At 39.7% G+C, this 15,633-nt stretch overlaps 1 protein-coding gene across 1 annotated transcript; it reads left to right on the forward strand.

The window, feature by feature from the left end:
- Positions 1-4,217: 4,217 nt before the first annotated feature.
- On the forward strand, positions 4,218-15,126 carry LOC101062757 (radixin-like). Its single transcript, XM_011606076.2, has 15 exons — positions 4,218-4,381; positions 5,194-5,270; positions 8,680-8,763; positions 8,989-9,084; positions 9,214-9,336; positions 9,441-9,592; positions 9,724-9,807; positions 9,931-10,077; positions 10,668-10,764; positions 10,857-11,020; positions 11,471-11,601; positions 11,770-11,930; positions 12,008-12,100; positions 12,644-12,871; positions 13,125-15,126. Exons 2-15 carry the CDS (start codon positions 5,259-5,261, stop codon positions 13,287-13,289), a joined length of 1,737 nt encoding a protein of 578 aa, XP_011604378.1. The 5' UTR covers positions 4,218-4,381; positions 5,194-5,258; the 3' UTR covers positions 13,290-15,126.
- Positions 15,127-15,633: the final 507 nt, after the last annotated feature.

A 15,633-nucleotide genomic window follows, 5' to 3' on the forward strand; every position in this document is an offset into this window, starting at 1 on the left:
ACACACTATATGCTATACATCAACGTGATGGTAAATAATGTGGTTTACAATAATGAATGGAAAATACGTCAAGGGGGAATCTCCCTGTGGTGAGAGGAAATCCTTGGCTGTCATCTATTTAGACTGATTTAATCAAAAGACAAAACAGCTTATACCATGAAAAAAATGCACTCCTGAACCTCAAGAATCAGTGCACAGAACACTAACCTGCCCTCCAGGTCGTTACCCGTCGTCTCCTGTGTGAGTCTCGGGTCAACACACTGATGGACACAAAGAGTTTCTGAAGCCTTTTGCTCAAAACCTTTTGGCTCACTTGAATTACGTCTGAAACAGCCATAGTCATAAGAGAATAGTGTCCAAAATATGGTGTTCAGTTGTTTCAATCTGTCTGCTTCTCTTCCTTTTTGATGAAAGTCACCCTTGTTTATCTTTCCTCATGTTTGCTTTGTGTTTATCACAGGAAAAGAGGGGCGGGGGTGGGCTATGACATAAACCTTACATCTCATTATGTTAATTTGGCAAATTTGAGTTGATAACAAGATAAAGAGTTCCTACTCCTTATTCAGTGGCATGTTTTTTCCTTTAATGTATGTGCAACTATTTAATTATTTGCTTCTGAATTTGCTTCCAGACCATGCTAGATAAAGAGTTACAAGCAGAAATGTTTCTATATGAATGCAAAATGTACATACCGGTAAATGTTTAATGAGCCTGAGGTCCATGATATTGGAAAAGAAATAATGAGGTTAAAAACACGCCTCCGGCATTTTGCCCCATCAAGAATTTGTTCCCCACTAAGATGATGTCTGCATGGCATGGGTTTTTCCAAAATTAAATATTACATTTCTGCACAATATTGCTGTATTTGTTATTTGAGGATATAAAGCGCTACAAAGACCGGAACAGGAGGGCAGATCTGAAACTAGTGCTGGGTTTCAGATCCACCCCCCCCCCAAAACCACCACCAAAATTGAGATTATTCTGAAATTGTGTATGAACAACAGTGACACTAAAATGTTCAATTTAACACATCCCTTCAGTATTGAAGCATGAAGATCTGAAGAAATGGGTTGATCCATGAAGTTTATCATTACTATTAGTAGTACTAATAGTAGTTGGTCAAACAGGCTGTGGCATGTTGACTCATTTTCTTCCGAACTGAGGTGGGGCACTGACTTATTAGTGGAAACATTAAGTATATACATATTACAAACATACACATGATGTAAGAGCATTCACTAAAATATGTACCCATATGACATGAGAGGTTCCCCAGCTCTCTTTAAACTATGTAAATACATCTGCCTAATCAAATGGGGAAAAAAGTTTTTTTTTAAAAAGTGCATAGCGAGGATGAGAACATGGGATTTTTAGATGTTGGTTTTCTCCTTATTGTTGTGGAACGATACCTTGCCTTATATTGAGACCTACTGGTCATTTAAGGACAGTCTGAAATTCTGATATTTAGCTTTCAAATAAGAAAAAAGAAGTTTTGATATTAAACTTTGAATAAAAAAATCATACCTGGCAATATACCAGTGGTTTTTCTATACCCTGCGTTTGCCATAAAAATTGTTTGATCCTGAAATGTATTAATGCCCCTTAGTTGCCAAAGGTTCAATTCAAGCTAAGTAAAGCTAGCAAGTAAAGATTATAAAGTTAAAGTGCAAAGTTTGGTCAGTTCACCAAAATAACTTACAACACTGAAATATTTGAATAAGTACTTTGAAATTGCTCCAACAAAACCAGACAGACAGAGAGCCCTACCACTGGTAGTAGACAGCACCTCGGGTGTTTGGTCCAGATCTCCTGGGACAGAAGACTGCTGTCCCATCTTCACTTCTGAACTCCAAAACTCAGCTGGATTTCCTCTGTGCTGCACATACAAGAGCACAAACCTCAGCCTTTACACAGAACTCACAGATCCAAAGTGAAACCACTGAACCAATATCAGCTGACTCAGGTAAAATCAGGCATCAGCTGTAATGAACAGCAAATCAGTCTTATTCTCATGGTCACGTATTGTTGGTCAGCAGACAGGATAGGAAGGAAGACAGGCCAGCATTCAAGGGGACTTTTCTAATTGTGTAACACTTAATGTCCTTAAATGTGTGAAGGTTAAAACCCGTTTAAGTGTGACACTAATTTCTTCTTTTTATTAAAACCAGCTATGCAGCTCAAATTCTGGTCAAATTAAGGTGACACTGAGGTTTTGTGGTGACAGTGTTCTAAAATATTTTAGCTTTCAAACCTCAAAATCTCTGTTGTTGTTTTTACTGAACTTTACAACTACGAATATAAGTGTAAGCTACTGTTGAGTATTATATCTATCATTGTTACACAACTAGTGAAACAATGAGCAGTATGTCCCCATTTCATGACCAGACCCTTAAGCTTGCTTTCATTTCATTACCTTGACAACAAAACAACATCGCTAAATCTTGTGATGTGCTTTTTTTTCTTGCCAAGTTAAATAGGAACTACTTAAATCGAACATGTGAGACAATGTGACTTCTCACAGCCAAGTGTCCACGAGCACGTGGACATAAACAGAATATATTCCCACATTATGGGCAAAAACAAGGGCAAACGCACAAAATTTCAATTAATAATGACTTGTCACCAAAGCAATTCTCTGGGGAAAGTGTCCAACAAAAATTACACCCCTTTCTGTAGCGTATCCTCGGATGAATTCGGTATAAATACACTCACTCCAGTGTTGACTGCTCACCTGACGTCACTTTTACAATGATTTATCTATTAGAATGTGGAGTCACAAGGAACACTAAGTGTATCTTATGTCGTTTACGAGTACAGCCTGTCGCTTTGGCAGCTTTTGTGACAACAGCGTCCTCTTACCTGCAGGTTATCTCCAAGTAAACAATCCCGCCTGTCTAATTAGTTAGACAACACTTTTCTCCTCCTCATTCCACCGAAGGAGAGGCCTAATTCGGTTAGGGAATTTGACAAGATCTCTTTTAATCGAGTTATCTGAATAACTGGGTACTTGAAAGGGTTCTAAATTAACTACGTCACAGGGTCAAATTCTGGTTGATTCTTCTTTATTTGGAACACGCGCGTGCGCACATAGATAGATAGATAGATAGATAGATAGATAGATAGATAGATAGATAGATAGATAGATAGATGTAGTCTAGAATCTACACACATATAAATGTGTTCTACAGAAACTCATTTTTAAAGGGTATAAATTGTATTTCCAGTTTAATTTATGTTTAATATTATTGTCACGGGAGACACGGGGTTAGCAGTATGTTGAAATCAATCTATGAAGGAGCTAGCTACCATTATTTTATTTTTATTTTTTTCTTACTGTATTTAACTGCAGCATTTTGGAGCTCTAATAATTTAGTTCCCTTCAGAGGCATATTCTGACATCTAGTGGTAGAAAATGGTAGCACGATACAAGCGATATTTGTCAATTACATTTTCAATCACATAAACTTAAATTTGAGAGTGTCCTTATAAATGTCTGTTCATGAATTCCGCCTAACAGGTTGTAGTCTTGAGCATTAGATTTTTCCTTAAAGTAATTACCCTTCTATTAATCATTTTCTTTAGGCTTATGTGAAACATACCAAAGGACAGTGAAAGTGACTAGACAAAGTAAATATAATTACTACCCGACATGTATTTTACCCATATATACCCGTATATATTTTATTTAAAATTTGTTTGTACACTGTACAAGCAATTTGGTGTTTAATGCTGTTGGTTTGATTCCAATTTTACTGATGTCTGATTTAAACTGAGACACGCGGTTAATGGCAACATATTTGGTCTTTCGATTCAGATTAAAACACTCACGCTGCAATGACACAATACAAATTAACCCGCAGGTCCGAGAAAAGACTTCCTTTGCATTTGCATTGAACGTCTCCGTAATCTGTAATTTGCTGTGTCAGGTTTGGGGCCGTAATTTAAACCGGAAACACTTAGAAAACGATGATTCATTCAAAGTAAGATAACCTTAACCGAAATAAATGTTTACTTCATATACGTTAGAATAAATAAAATGGAGGCTTCGCGAATAAAAAGGATAAAATAATCCTCCTTTTGATTTATTTAAAAACACTATCTTTGCTGTGCATTCTAGAAATTATGACAATTATGACATCTTTAAAGAGTTGCTACGCCCCTTATATGCTTTTATTGAGAGAAAACCGGAAGTGTCAGTATTTTATTCCACTTAACTTGATGGTAGCACCCCAAATCGTTTTGTAGTTAAGATCACTGTTTTGTATGTGTGTGGGAATTCCTTTCGGCTGTGTTGTTGATATAGAAGTGAGCAAATCTACTCCTGGACAGTTTCCTTCCGTTTGCAGAGACGCTCCTATTGAGTTTAAAGACAGACTCCCCGGTGAGTAGCCTCTCCCTAAAAAGACGAGCTTCGTTCGCTTAAGTTTGATGCGATAGCGGACATCCTCGTGTTCGACTGCTTATTTTAATGGTAGAACCACTAATGAATTAAAACTAGTTTCAGGGGGCTGCGAGTGCACTTTGGTCTGTCCTGTGTGGTCACAGAGCGTTTTCTTGGGATGTTCCTATTTGGGGGAGTGAAATAACGTGGTTAATTGGTCATTTGAGGCTTTAAAACTTCACATTTACAAGCGAAAGATACCTCGACTTGGAGTAGCGTTAGCGTGACGACATCCACTAGCTTCCAAATACACCTTTATCCCTATATAAGCTGCTTCATAACAACACATTTTTCATTAAGAGTGTCATTGCGGGGGTATTTGTTGGGCGTTTCTCATGGAGGCAGCTTGTTAACTGCAGTGGCAAAGATTTGAGAGTTCGACGGAGTGAATTTTGCTTAAATTTCACTGTATTTAAGGCAACACGACTGGCTAATTTCACTAAAGCTACAATTAAGTTTGCTTTAATTAATGTTACACTCCACAGTTCGACTGTAAGCACTTTCTATTAAATAAAATGGCCTTCTCTTTAAACTATATTAGTTTGGGGCATTTTACTTCTTTTTTTTCTTTTTTTTTAAAAAATATATATTTCTTTGCAGTAAAATTTTTGGTTGGGTTGTTAAATGACGGACCTAAAATGACCTTTTAAGTACCTAATTCATAGTATTGTAAAGATTCTATTTAATGTTAGGTATGTATCAAATTCTCTGTATACAATGTGTCTGCTATGAAAATGGTTTCTTTTACCCAGGTGGTGTGATACAGGTGCGATCCTGATTTATCCTCTCAGCTGTTGGGTGTCGGGAGGAATTCAAGATGCCGAAACCCGTAAGAGCAAAAGTTTTAACAAAAAGTGTTGAGTTTTAACTTATGACTGCCCGAAGCTCTTTTCATACCATAAATAACTAACGTCAAAGTGGATGAAGGAGGGAAAAACACTTGGGGGTGATCGCTTTCCCAAACTGATTGAGATTGTTTGAATTTCGGCACACATGCTTCAAAGACTGGCCGTCGTAGCTCAGGACACCTGACCGTGCCAGATGTATTAAGTTGTTTGTTCCTATGCAGTCTGATTTATATTCAGACTCTTTAGAACCCTTCCCTATTTGCCATAATAATGGGCTTGCAGTGCCATAGAAGTAGTGGTTTCATCCCCAGGGCTGCTACCACTCCTCTGACTTCTTTTTCCAAGTAAACAACAAGCAGAGTGTGAAATGAAGTGCCTGGCCCACAGACTGTGCAACTCCAACACTGCTGTCTTTGTTGCTTAAAGGTTGCAGGAGCCGTCGAGTCCTGCGCTCTGAGCAACTGACAAAACCAATTTGATACTGCGCCTTCCTGGCCCTAAAACCATGGTTGTGTAGCTTTTTTGTTTTATTGTGTAAAGATCAGTTAGAGTTCAGCCATTTTTCACTTCATATCAAGGGATTATTAAGTTAATTTGACTTTTAACTAACTTTTAACTGTGATAAAAAGGAATGGTGCTTTTTCTTTCTTTTTTTTTTACAGTAAAATCTCTATAGAGGTTAATTCAAGTTCACGTTCCTCAAGATGAATCAGATACCTTTCTCGGAAGGTTCGCTAAGGCCGTGCATGATTAAATAAAGGTCATCACCTAATCAAATATTTGTCCTTGTGGAAAACTAAACCCTACTTCGCCATAGATGATGATTCAGAATTTCTAACCTTGAGCTGTGCTTCCACTGAGCAGCACTGATGTTCAGTGTGGATGGATGGCTGAGTTCATGAAAGCTTCACTGAAGAACACAGATTTGTCACTTGTAACTGTAATTTCACCCCTTTTTAGCCTTTGGCTTTAGCCGCCGCTTCACACAGATTTCCACCGGGCATGCTCGTGGCACATTACGGCTGCGCCGTGGCAACTAGAGCTAATCCAGAGCAATTCCCATCCCGAGTGTGGTGGCAAAGCACAGGCTTCTTAAAACAACAAACCAAAAAGTCAATATAAGCCCTGCAAATCAACAGAGGAAACCCTGCAGCATCTGTTCCTGAAGCTAGGCCACATCAGCTCCAGGGACAGATTTGGCTGCTCTCCTCAGCGCAACGTCTCTGCGATAGACAGAAAGCACGTAATGCCACAGTGGCGATGAGCAACGGGAGCGCTGCGCATGTCCTTTTTAGAATGCCAAAACATACATCTCCTTCCAAAATGTTTGGAATAAATAGTTTGTCTCGGTGAGGGAGCTCAGCTATGACCAAGGCAAAATAAGTGTTGGCTGAGCCAGTTCAAAGGACATCACATTTGTTTTTCACTAGTGATTCCTTTTAACTGCACAGAAGAGGGCCCCTAACTGGTCCCCTGGCTTGCTGTTATTTTCCTATTTGTTAGAGAGGGTCGGTCCCTTCCAGTGTCCACATCCTCTGTTTCTCTCACGCTGAGACAAATATATCTTTATTCTGTCCTGTCGCCTCTCCTCTCACCCCATTTTCTGTAAAATACACAAAGGGGACTTAGTTACACTGACCTGAGCAGACTTTGTCAAGCTTAAGCCCCCGCAAAGTCACTTTATTACTCCCGCTCTACATCTAAATCCCCACAACAATCTTAAAAGTCTGTAAGTAGATTTTTCAGCCTCTGTAATGAATTTAAAAATGGATTTTAGGTCGCAGGGATTGGCCCTCCCCTTACGCCTTTACCCCACTTCCTAGCCTGTGTCACCCTCCAGGAGGGAGTTAATTAGAGGGACAGACAGCCGCTCAGACCCCAGCAGGACAGATTAACAGTTCCTCTGATGAGTGTGTGTCTCTTAAAGCCCATCTTTCAGCAAAGATCCTCTTATCAGTTTACACTCACTAAACAACTGTACATTTATTTAACAAGGGGTCTGTCAGAGTGAGGTGTTTTCTTCACATTTGGGATGGAGAAGGGGGTTGAAAAACCCAATAAAAGTTCAAATTCACCGACATCCTGACATTTAATTCTCTTAAGTTACCGTAGATTTATTTGGTGTGGTTGTAAAAGGCAAATTGGGCTCATTAATCATATGCTTTAATCTACTAATAATTTTGTTCTGTCGGTCTACGCTTCTTCTCATAACTGTTTTCAGTCTGTCATAAAAGAACAGGCTGGCGAATCTTCAGTTTTCCACATTTAACAGTCTGGCCTGTTGTTGCGCCTCCTCCCCCTCTCTCTGTGGGAGACAAAGGATTAACTGACTGTCTGGTCCATACAGATTCCATCTCTTCTCCGGGTTTCCTGTATTTTTGTGGAGATGCACACAAATGCGGGGGCGGAGGGGCGACATTCAGGACTGGTCACTAGGAAACCCCAGCTCAGTCAGCATTACATTCATGAGATCTATGCAGGAAGTCAGTGCTGAACATAACATTAAACAGCAGATGAATGAGTATTTGCCATTAAAACATGTCTTAGCATCTATTAGCAGCTAATTAGCTTTTTTTTTTTTATTCATCACTATACATTATTTGTACTTGGCATAAGTAAAACAATTCAGTGTATCCTGTCCAGGAGTGGCTCTAATAACGTGCAGCTCATTTCATGGACACGTCGCACGACTCGTCCATATTTTACACTCACATTATGATGCTCTTAAGGAGAGGTTACTTTCTGAACCCAAGGAGCAGAGTTTGTTTTGAAGCTATATGGGCTGTTGAGCAGTATTGTGCAGTTTGTGCAGCACTATTTGTAGGAGAGACCATGTGAGGAACGAAAGCTTTCATGACTAATGAAGGAAAAGGGGACAGAGCCATTATCATTGTGATCCAAACTCAATACATTTGTTCTTTGCTGCACATATTGCTTCCCACCTTCCTGTACACAATATGCTTTATATTCCTGCTATGTTTTTCATTGCAGCAAACATCTGAGAGCATGTGTCGGTATAGAGGCAAGATGCCAGATACCTGAGAGGCCAACAGCACTGCACGTGCCGTAGTTAGTGCTGAGCCTACTGCCATTTCCAAGCAAATGCCTGTCTGCCTTGTAAAGTGCTTTGCACTCACTTTAAGATGGCAAAGGCCTCCATTTTAAACTGACAAATGGACAAATAGTTGTACTGCACTGTGGCCTTTTATCAGTGTTTTTGTATAAATGCTGCACAATACATTGGATTTTACATTTCGCGCAATGGGGATTAAGCATGGGCATTTACGTCTAGAGGGAGAGAGAAACTGTTGTACAGAAAAAATAATCTAGAGACCTTTGAAAAGTTCTATTATCTGAATTTAATATTCACATTTCTACTTTTTTCTGCAGATCAATGTCCGTGTTACCACGATGGATGCAGAGCTGGAGTTTGCCATCCAACCTAATACCATAGGAAAACAGCTCTTCGACCAGGTGAGGAACTACTGTATATGCACAAATGACGACTAGTGATTGATTTAAATATTTATGCATAAAGTTGAAAATATGCAATGGTGTAGTTGCCAACAATGGCCCTTTCTGCCCGCATAGTGGCCTTTGTGTCTTTGTAAGTTGTGTTTTGAAGGCGTAAAATTAGGGGTAAATTAACAAAAGTTTATTTTTTTTAAGACTTCAGATTTCATTTAAATTTATTCTTAGGTTATAAAGACGGTGGGCTTGCGAGAGGTGTGGTTCTTTGGCCTGCAGTATACCGACAGTAAAGGCTACATTACCTGGCTCAAACTTAACAAGAAGGTCAGTCTTCTCCATGTTTTGTGATCTTCCACGTGAAATTCACACACACACACTTTGTAATGTGCTTTAAATGGGTGGAAAAGATGCTGTATTACAGTATTGGTCTTTTTGATGTGGTGATTGGAGCAGGTGACCCAACAGGATGTGAAGAAAGAGAACCCTCTGCAGTTTAAATTCAGAGCCAAGTTCTTTCCTGAGGATATTTCAGAGGAGCTAATTCAGGAAATTACCCAGAGACTTTTCTTTTTGCAGGTAACAAAGCTAATGATGTTTGACTCTTATCCAAATATATTTCCAGTGAAAAATGTTGGTCCATTTTCTTGAGTCCACCCTTTTACTCTCTTGCCTTTTGCCAGGTGAAGGAGGCCATCTTGAATGATGAGAACTATTGTCCTCCAGAGACGGCTGTGTTACTGGCATCATACTCTGTTCAGGCCAAATATGGTGACTACAGCAAAGACACACACAAGCCGGGGTACCTTACCCACGAGAGACTGCTGCCTCAGAGGTAAACTGACAAAAACATGATTCCAACTCAACTCTAATCAATGGGGTTTATTTCCTGTTGGACTTTCCAATGATTTTTGTAATGTATTTTGTGCGTCCATTAAAGTGAATGGTGTCTTTGCTTGTGTTCAGAGTTTTGGAGCAGCACAAACTCACTAAGGAGCAGTGGGAGGACAGGATACAGACCTGGCATGAGGAACACAGAGGAATGCTCCGGTACGTCTCAGTTGTGCAACAACAGTTGTGCTCTTTTTGTTTTGTTGTGTAGAGGTTAAATGCCTTTAGAGGTGATCTACGGTATAAGATCTTTCTACCTCTCTCGCCTTTTCTCTCTGCCAGAGAGGACTCTATGATGGAATATCTTAAAATTGCCCAGGACCTGGAGATGTATGGAGTCAACTATTTTGAGATCAAAAACAAGAAAGGCACACAGCTGTGGCTGGGTGTGGACGCCCTGGGCCTCAACATCTACGAGCACGAAGACAAGTAAAATAAAACACTTTGCATTTTAATCAGAATTTAAGGACACAGTTTTTGAAACTTTGCTGTGTCACATTGAAGACGACCTGGCGTTTTTTTTGAATCCCTCTGTAAATGTAAGATAATTCATGCCAACATTTAATCTACAACATCTGAACCAAGTAGCAATATTTATAGACTTACAAATGGGTGGTGATGCAGCCTTTCCTGTCCTGCGGTCAGATTTGTTTGTTTTCTGTGGAAGAAAGGCTTGATGTAATCGTGTTTCCTCACAGCTTTTCCTTTCCAGGGTGTTATCGTGGGTCATCACAACTATCCTCCTTGTCCAGGTGACAGGAAGGAAAGGGAGTTCCAATTATGCACTGTATTTAATTATGGTCTACTGTATTACTGCAGAGAAGACTATTTATGCTCTATTTAACTTGAACAGCATTTTACTGCTGAATCATTTGTGCAGCTGTTGAGTAACAATGTGATTGTACCATCAAATGAGCAGTTTTATTGTAATTGTTACTTGGTAAAAGTCAAGCAGGAAATGGGCTATTGGAAGCTTTCAAAGTTTAATTTAATGTGTTTTCTACTATATTGATTTTAAGGCTGACACCAAAGATTGGCTTCCCTTGGAGCGAAATTCGAAACATCTCTTTCAATGATAAGAAGTTTGTCATAAAACCTATTGACAAAAAAGCTCCTGTAAGTTTTTTTTTTTTTTTTTTTAAATATGTATTTCAAAGTCGACAAACTGGAATTTCTTTTGGGGAATTGAAAGCATCCTCTGTTTTCAGGATTTTGTCTTTTATGCCCCACGTTTGCGCATCAACAAGCGCGTACTGGCTTTGTGCATGGGCAATCATGAGCTGTACATGAGGAGGAGGAAGCCCGACACCATCGAGGTGCAGCAGATGAAGGCCCAGGCTCGGGAGGAGAAACACCATAAACAAATGGAGAGGTACGGCAATCTTATTTTATCCTTGTTTTTCTTTGCCCATCTTATCAGAAACCCTGGGCCATCTCTCTGTAGTGTTGCAACTGGTTCTTCACCCTCAGGCATTTGTAGTCACCAGTTTGTGCTCGGGCAGCAACTGGACATGGACTTCACCAGCTGTCACTGATATACTCATAGTTCATGTTTCCTCATCTGTGGTCTTGAGTTGTCATTAAACAAATAAACAAATACTTACTCAACATTAAGCAAATACTGCCAGATGGCCCCTAGATTAAAAATTAGAGGTAGGATTCTGCTTTTGGACATCATGGTTCAGTTGCGGACCTCTCCGCTAGAGGGCAATGTTGCTTCTTGCTTTCACGTAAACATGCTTGAGCAGTGTTGCTCGGCCAAGTTAGGAGTGTTTATTTATGCCAGTATTTGTGCATTAGTCAACATGTGCTTCCTACTCAGGGCTCAATTTGAGAATGAAAAGAAAAAACGTGAGTGTGCAGAGAAAGAGAAGGAGAGGATACAGCGTGAGAACAATGAGTTGATGGAGAAAATGAGACAGATCGAGGCGCAGAGGACAAGAGCAGAGAAAGGTAGGTGTTTCTTTTTATATCCATCTGCTTTTCTAGACTCAGTTGTGATTTTATCAGATTCTATAGTACAGTATATTACTCGCTTTTGAATTTGAAATAAAGTCTAAATTTAAGAGGAATGGTCAATATTTAGCTGTATAAATTTCTGCAATGCGTGTGTTTCTATAGAACTGGAGGCACAAACTCGCCTTGCCATGGAGCTGGAGCAGGAGAGGAAGAAGGCAAGAGAGGAAACCAAGAGGCTGGATAAAGAGAAGCAGGCTGCTGAGGAGGCCAGGATGAAATTGGCCCAAATGGCTGAAGATCAACAAAAGACACAAGAACAGCTGGTTTGTTTTTGCTTCAGTTGATCAGTTTTTATTTGCATTTTTAATGTAACATTGACATAAGCATTTTTTTGTCCCAGGCTACTGAGCTTGCCGAGTTTACATCCAGGATCACACTTCTGGAAGAAGACAAGCGGAAGAAAGATAATGAGGCAACAGAATGGCAGCAAAAGGTACAGAACTCTTTAAGGCTTAGACATATTTTGGCATCACTGTACAATTTTATAATCAAAACAAAGACTTGCTTCATTTGACGGCATGGTAAATGTTGCAGTGCAGGAGTTTATTCAATATAATAAAGTATCTGCTGAGACATCATGTGGTCCAAGCTTTTATAGTTAATCACATGGGTGACTTTACCACTTTGACCTTTTAGGACTCAAATCCTGTTTATGAACAACTTCAAGCACTTTAAGTTTGAAATCAACCTGTTGAGTTTGATCAGTGTCATAAAGAAATATTCATAACCAAGCAGAGGTTGCACTTTATTAACAACTACTGTTGTCACACTGCCAGGCCGTGCTGCAACTATTTATGATCTGGAGTTTCGTTTTATTTTCCTATATTTTGAGCAGACAGACATTTCTGGGCTTGTGCTGGCAGGTTTTGGCTACGCTAATGTTAGGTTGCAGATGTGGCATGAAAAAGGTTTTTTTTATATCAGCAGTGTTGAAGGAACTGTATTTTTTACTCCAACTATATGCCCTCACCCACAGGCCCTTTTAGCCCAGGAGGACCTGGAAAAAGCCAAGCTGGAGCACCAAAACGCCGTGACTGTAGTGCTGGGCAGGCCTGCAGAGAACGAGCACGATGAGCACGACGAGAACCACGCGGAGGCCAGCGCTGAGCTCTCCAACGAGGGCGTATGCGATCTAGACCTCCGTAGCGAAGAGGAACGGGTCACCGAAGCCCAGAAAAATCAGAGGGTCAAGCAACAACTGCAGGTAAGGGTCCATTAAATGGTGGGATGATTACATCAAAACCTTTGATTCTGCCTTTGCTTAAACTGAGGATAAAAAAAGGATAAAAGACACCATCTAATGCATCCAGTTAGAATGTATTTAAAATTTACACCTGTTATCAAATACTCGCCAAGAATGTCAACAGCTGCTGTGAATGAGAAACGTTTAAATGATTCCTTTAAGAACATTGCACTTTGTCTTCCTTCACACCTTCATATTTCCTTTAACGTCTCAGGCTTTAAGTTCAGAGTTGGCCCAGGCCAGAGATGAAACCAAGAAGACGCAGAACGACGTGCTCCATGCCGAGAATGTGAAAGCGGGCCGAGACAAATACAAAACACTGCGGCAGATCCGACAGGGCAACACAAAGCAGCGCATTGATGAGTTTGAGAGTATGTGAAACCTTTTTCCTCCAGAGAACTTTGCTCCTGACAGTTGTTTTCATGGACAACACAAGCTGCTGCCTTAGTAATTCCACCTCCTCTAAAGGCCTAGAACACACCTCTGCATATTACAAACAACCTAATAGAGAAACGTCACTGATTCGTAACACTAAACTACCAAAAATGTGATACTTTTTGTTCATTTTGAACAAACATGGCCATATGGAGCTACTTTTTGACGTTGCATAGCTTGATGATTTGGTTTGATGTATGATTTTGGTATGTCTTGAACATAATGTCAGCTTTCAGTTCCTTGTTTTTAAGCTATCCCCATTTTCTTTTTTTATCAGTTACCTTTCCTTACCGTTCTTTTTGGCATAAATAAAGATGGGCAGCATTCCTCCTAATGCATGACTTTATATGAACATCTTGCTTGTATGGATATATGTGCCCCCCCCCAAAAAAAAAGAAAGACCACTGACACAACTGATGTAAGCTGTCAATCCTTTTTGCAGGTAAATTAAGTACTTGATCTAAAGGTCAATAGTCTTTCTGCTTGACCAACTTAAAATAACAAGTCAGCTACTGCTTTACAGCAGCATGGCACTAGGGGGCGATAGAAATGCTTTTTTCATTTTGAGGAACTTTTCTGTTAATCTTTATGGCCTATTTGGATATATTCAATCATTACAATATAACAACAAAATTGTGTTTATTCTTTTACCCTCTGCGAGTTATTGTAAACTTGGGATCATTCCAAAAGGTTGCGTTCGTTGAATATGTCACTGCAGTATTACAAAACTTGATTTGAGACTGAATATGAGACATGGCAGAAGCTCTCCCTGGGAAATGTCACCTATAAGGACAAGAGCCACACGTGACGGGTTTTAATGGCTGAATGTAACAAAGGTAACCAGGGGAAGGGATTTTTTTTTTCTTTTTTAAACACGTTACAATTGCCTGGGTTATCACTCGTGGGCATAAAGTATTACGCTAGACTGTCTCAATGAATCCATCATGACTGAATGGACAAACAGATTATACTATGTTTATCAGTCTGTTTGTGACCAGGTCCATATGGGCATGCAATAAATACACGTGCGTGTGTAAACGGAGGCCTGACACCTGTCTGGCTGGAAGGCTTATGAAAACATCAGAGGAAGTTAAAAGGACAAATTTCTACCTCAGTGATGTTAGCCATGGTGATTGAGGGTCAAACACTCAGGGTGCTTTCCCCCGTCCAAAATAAACTAATAAATACGGTTAACATTTAGCTTGCTGTTCAATCTTTGGTGGGTGTTTCTCCTCCCAGTCGTTGGTTTCTGCGGTTTGTTTCTTTTACTTTTGGCATTTTACACTAGTGCTTTCTCGCTTGTTTTGGGCATATAGAAAATTCCGAATAAAGAGGAAGTAGTGCTGCAAAGTATCAGAATGGAGGTATACTGAATACAGAACACGACCTTTGAGGCATTTAGCCTCTGGAGCCTGTAGTTGTTGAATTTACACTCTATCAGTTTATTTCATTTAATTATTTTATATTCCAACATAATTGCAATGTAGCTTCGTAAACAAGTTGACTCCCATTTTTGGGAGCTAGGAAATTATGTTCCAGGGTGAATTTCTTTTTTTTTTTTTTAAAGACTGAAGATGTGTGATTCTTTTTTTTTTATTAATAGTATGATTAAAAAGATATTAAAGCTTTATGTGACAGAGGGTATAGGGTGAGATTTATTTTTTACAGTTTTAAATTGAAGGCACCTGCATGAAACGGACATTTGAGCTCTTTAAGTTCTGTCTGTCGCTCGTTTGCCACAGCAGGTGGAAAAATCATCTTGGGCTTTCAGCTCATGTTTTCGTATTGTGTGAAAAAGCCCCACGTGTGTCGTGATTGATTCAGTGGTGGGGAAAAGGGTTTTTGACAGCCCCCCTCCCCATGCCTAAATTCTCTATATTCAAGCTGTTGGGCTTCCGTTATGACTGTTTTGTCCTCCACCACTGAAGCTTGTGCTGCCCTAGCACCAGCTGTTTCATATGCTTTGTTTTTTTTTCTTATCTTGATGTTTGTATTCTTTAAGATAAGAAGGCACAGTCCCTTCCATTTTGTTCAAATAAAAGGTTCATATTTTAAACACGTGCTTGGGCCATGCCTGTCCACTGACATTTTAGAGCAGTTGTAATTAAAGCAAACGTTTTATATCAGCACTTTCAAGGATCCGAGTATCAATTTAAAAAAGGCCTTCTACATCATTTGTGTGTAGTTTTACAAAATTTAGATTTCTGTTCAAAATAAGGTTTGGAGGACTGTATTATTTTTTTATCTGAGGCAGGAAGGGGCAGCACTGTGACCCCTTCCCCTGGCAG

The sequence above is a fragment of the Takifugu rubripes genome, chromosome 8 (assembly GCF_901000725.2).
Source record: "Takifugu rubripes chromosome 8, fTakRub1.2, whole genome shotgun sequence".
Taxonomy (NCBI): Eukaryota; Metazoa; Chordata; class Actinopteri; order Tetraodontiformes; family Tetraodontidae; genus Takifugu; species Takifugu rubripes.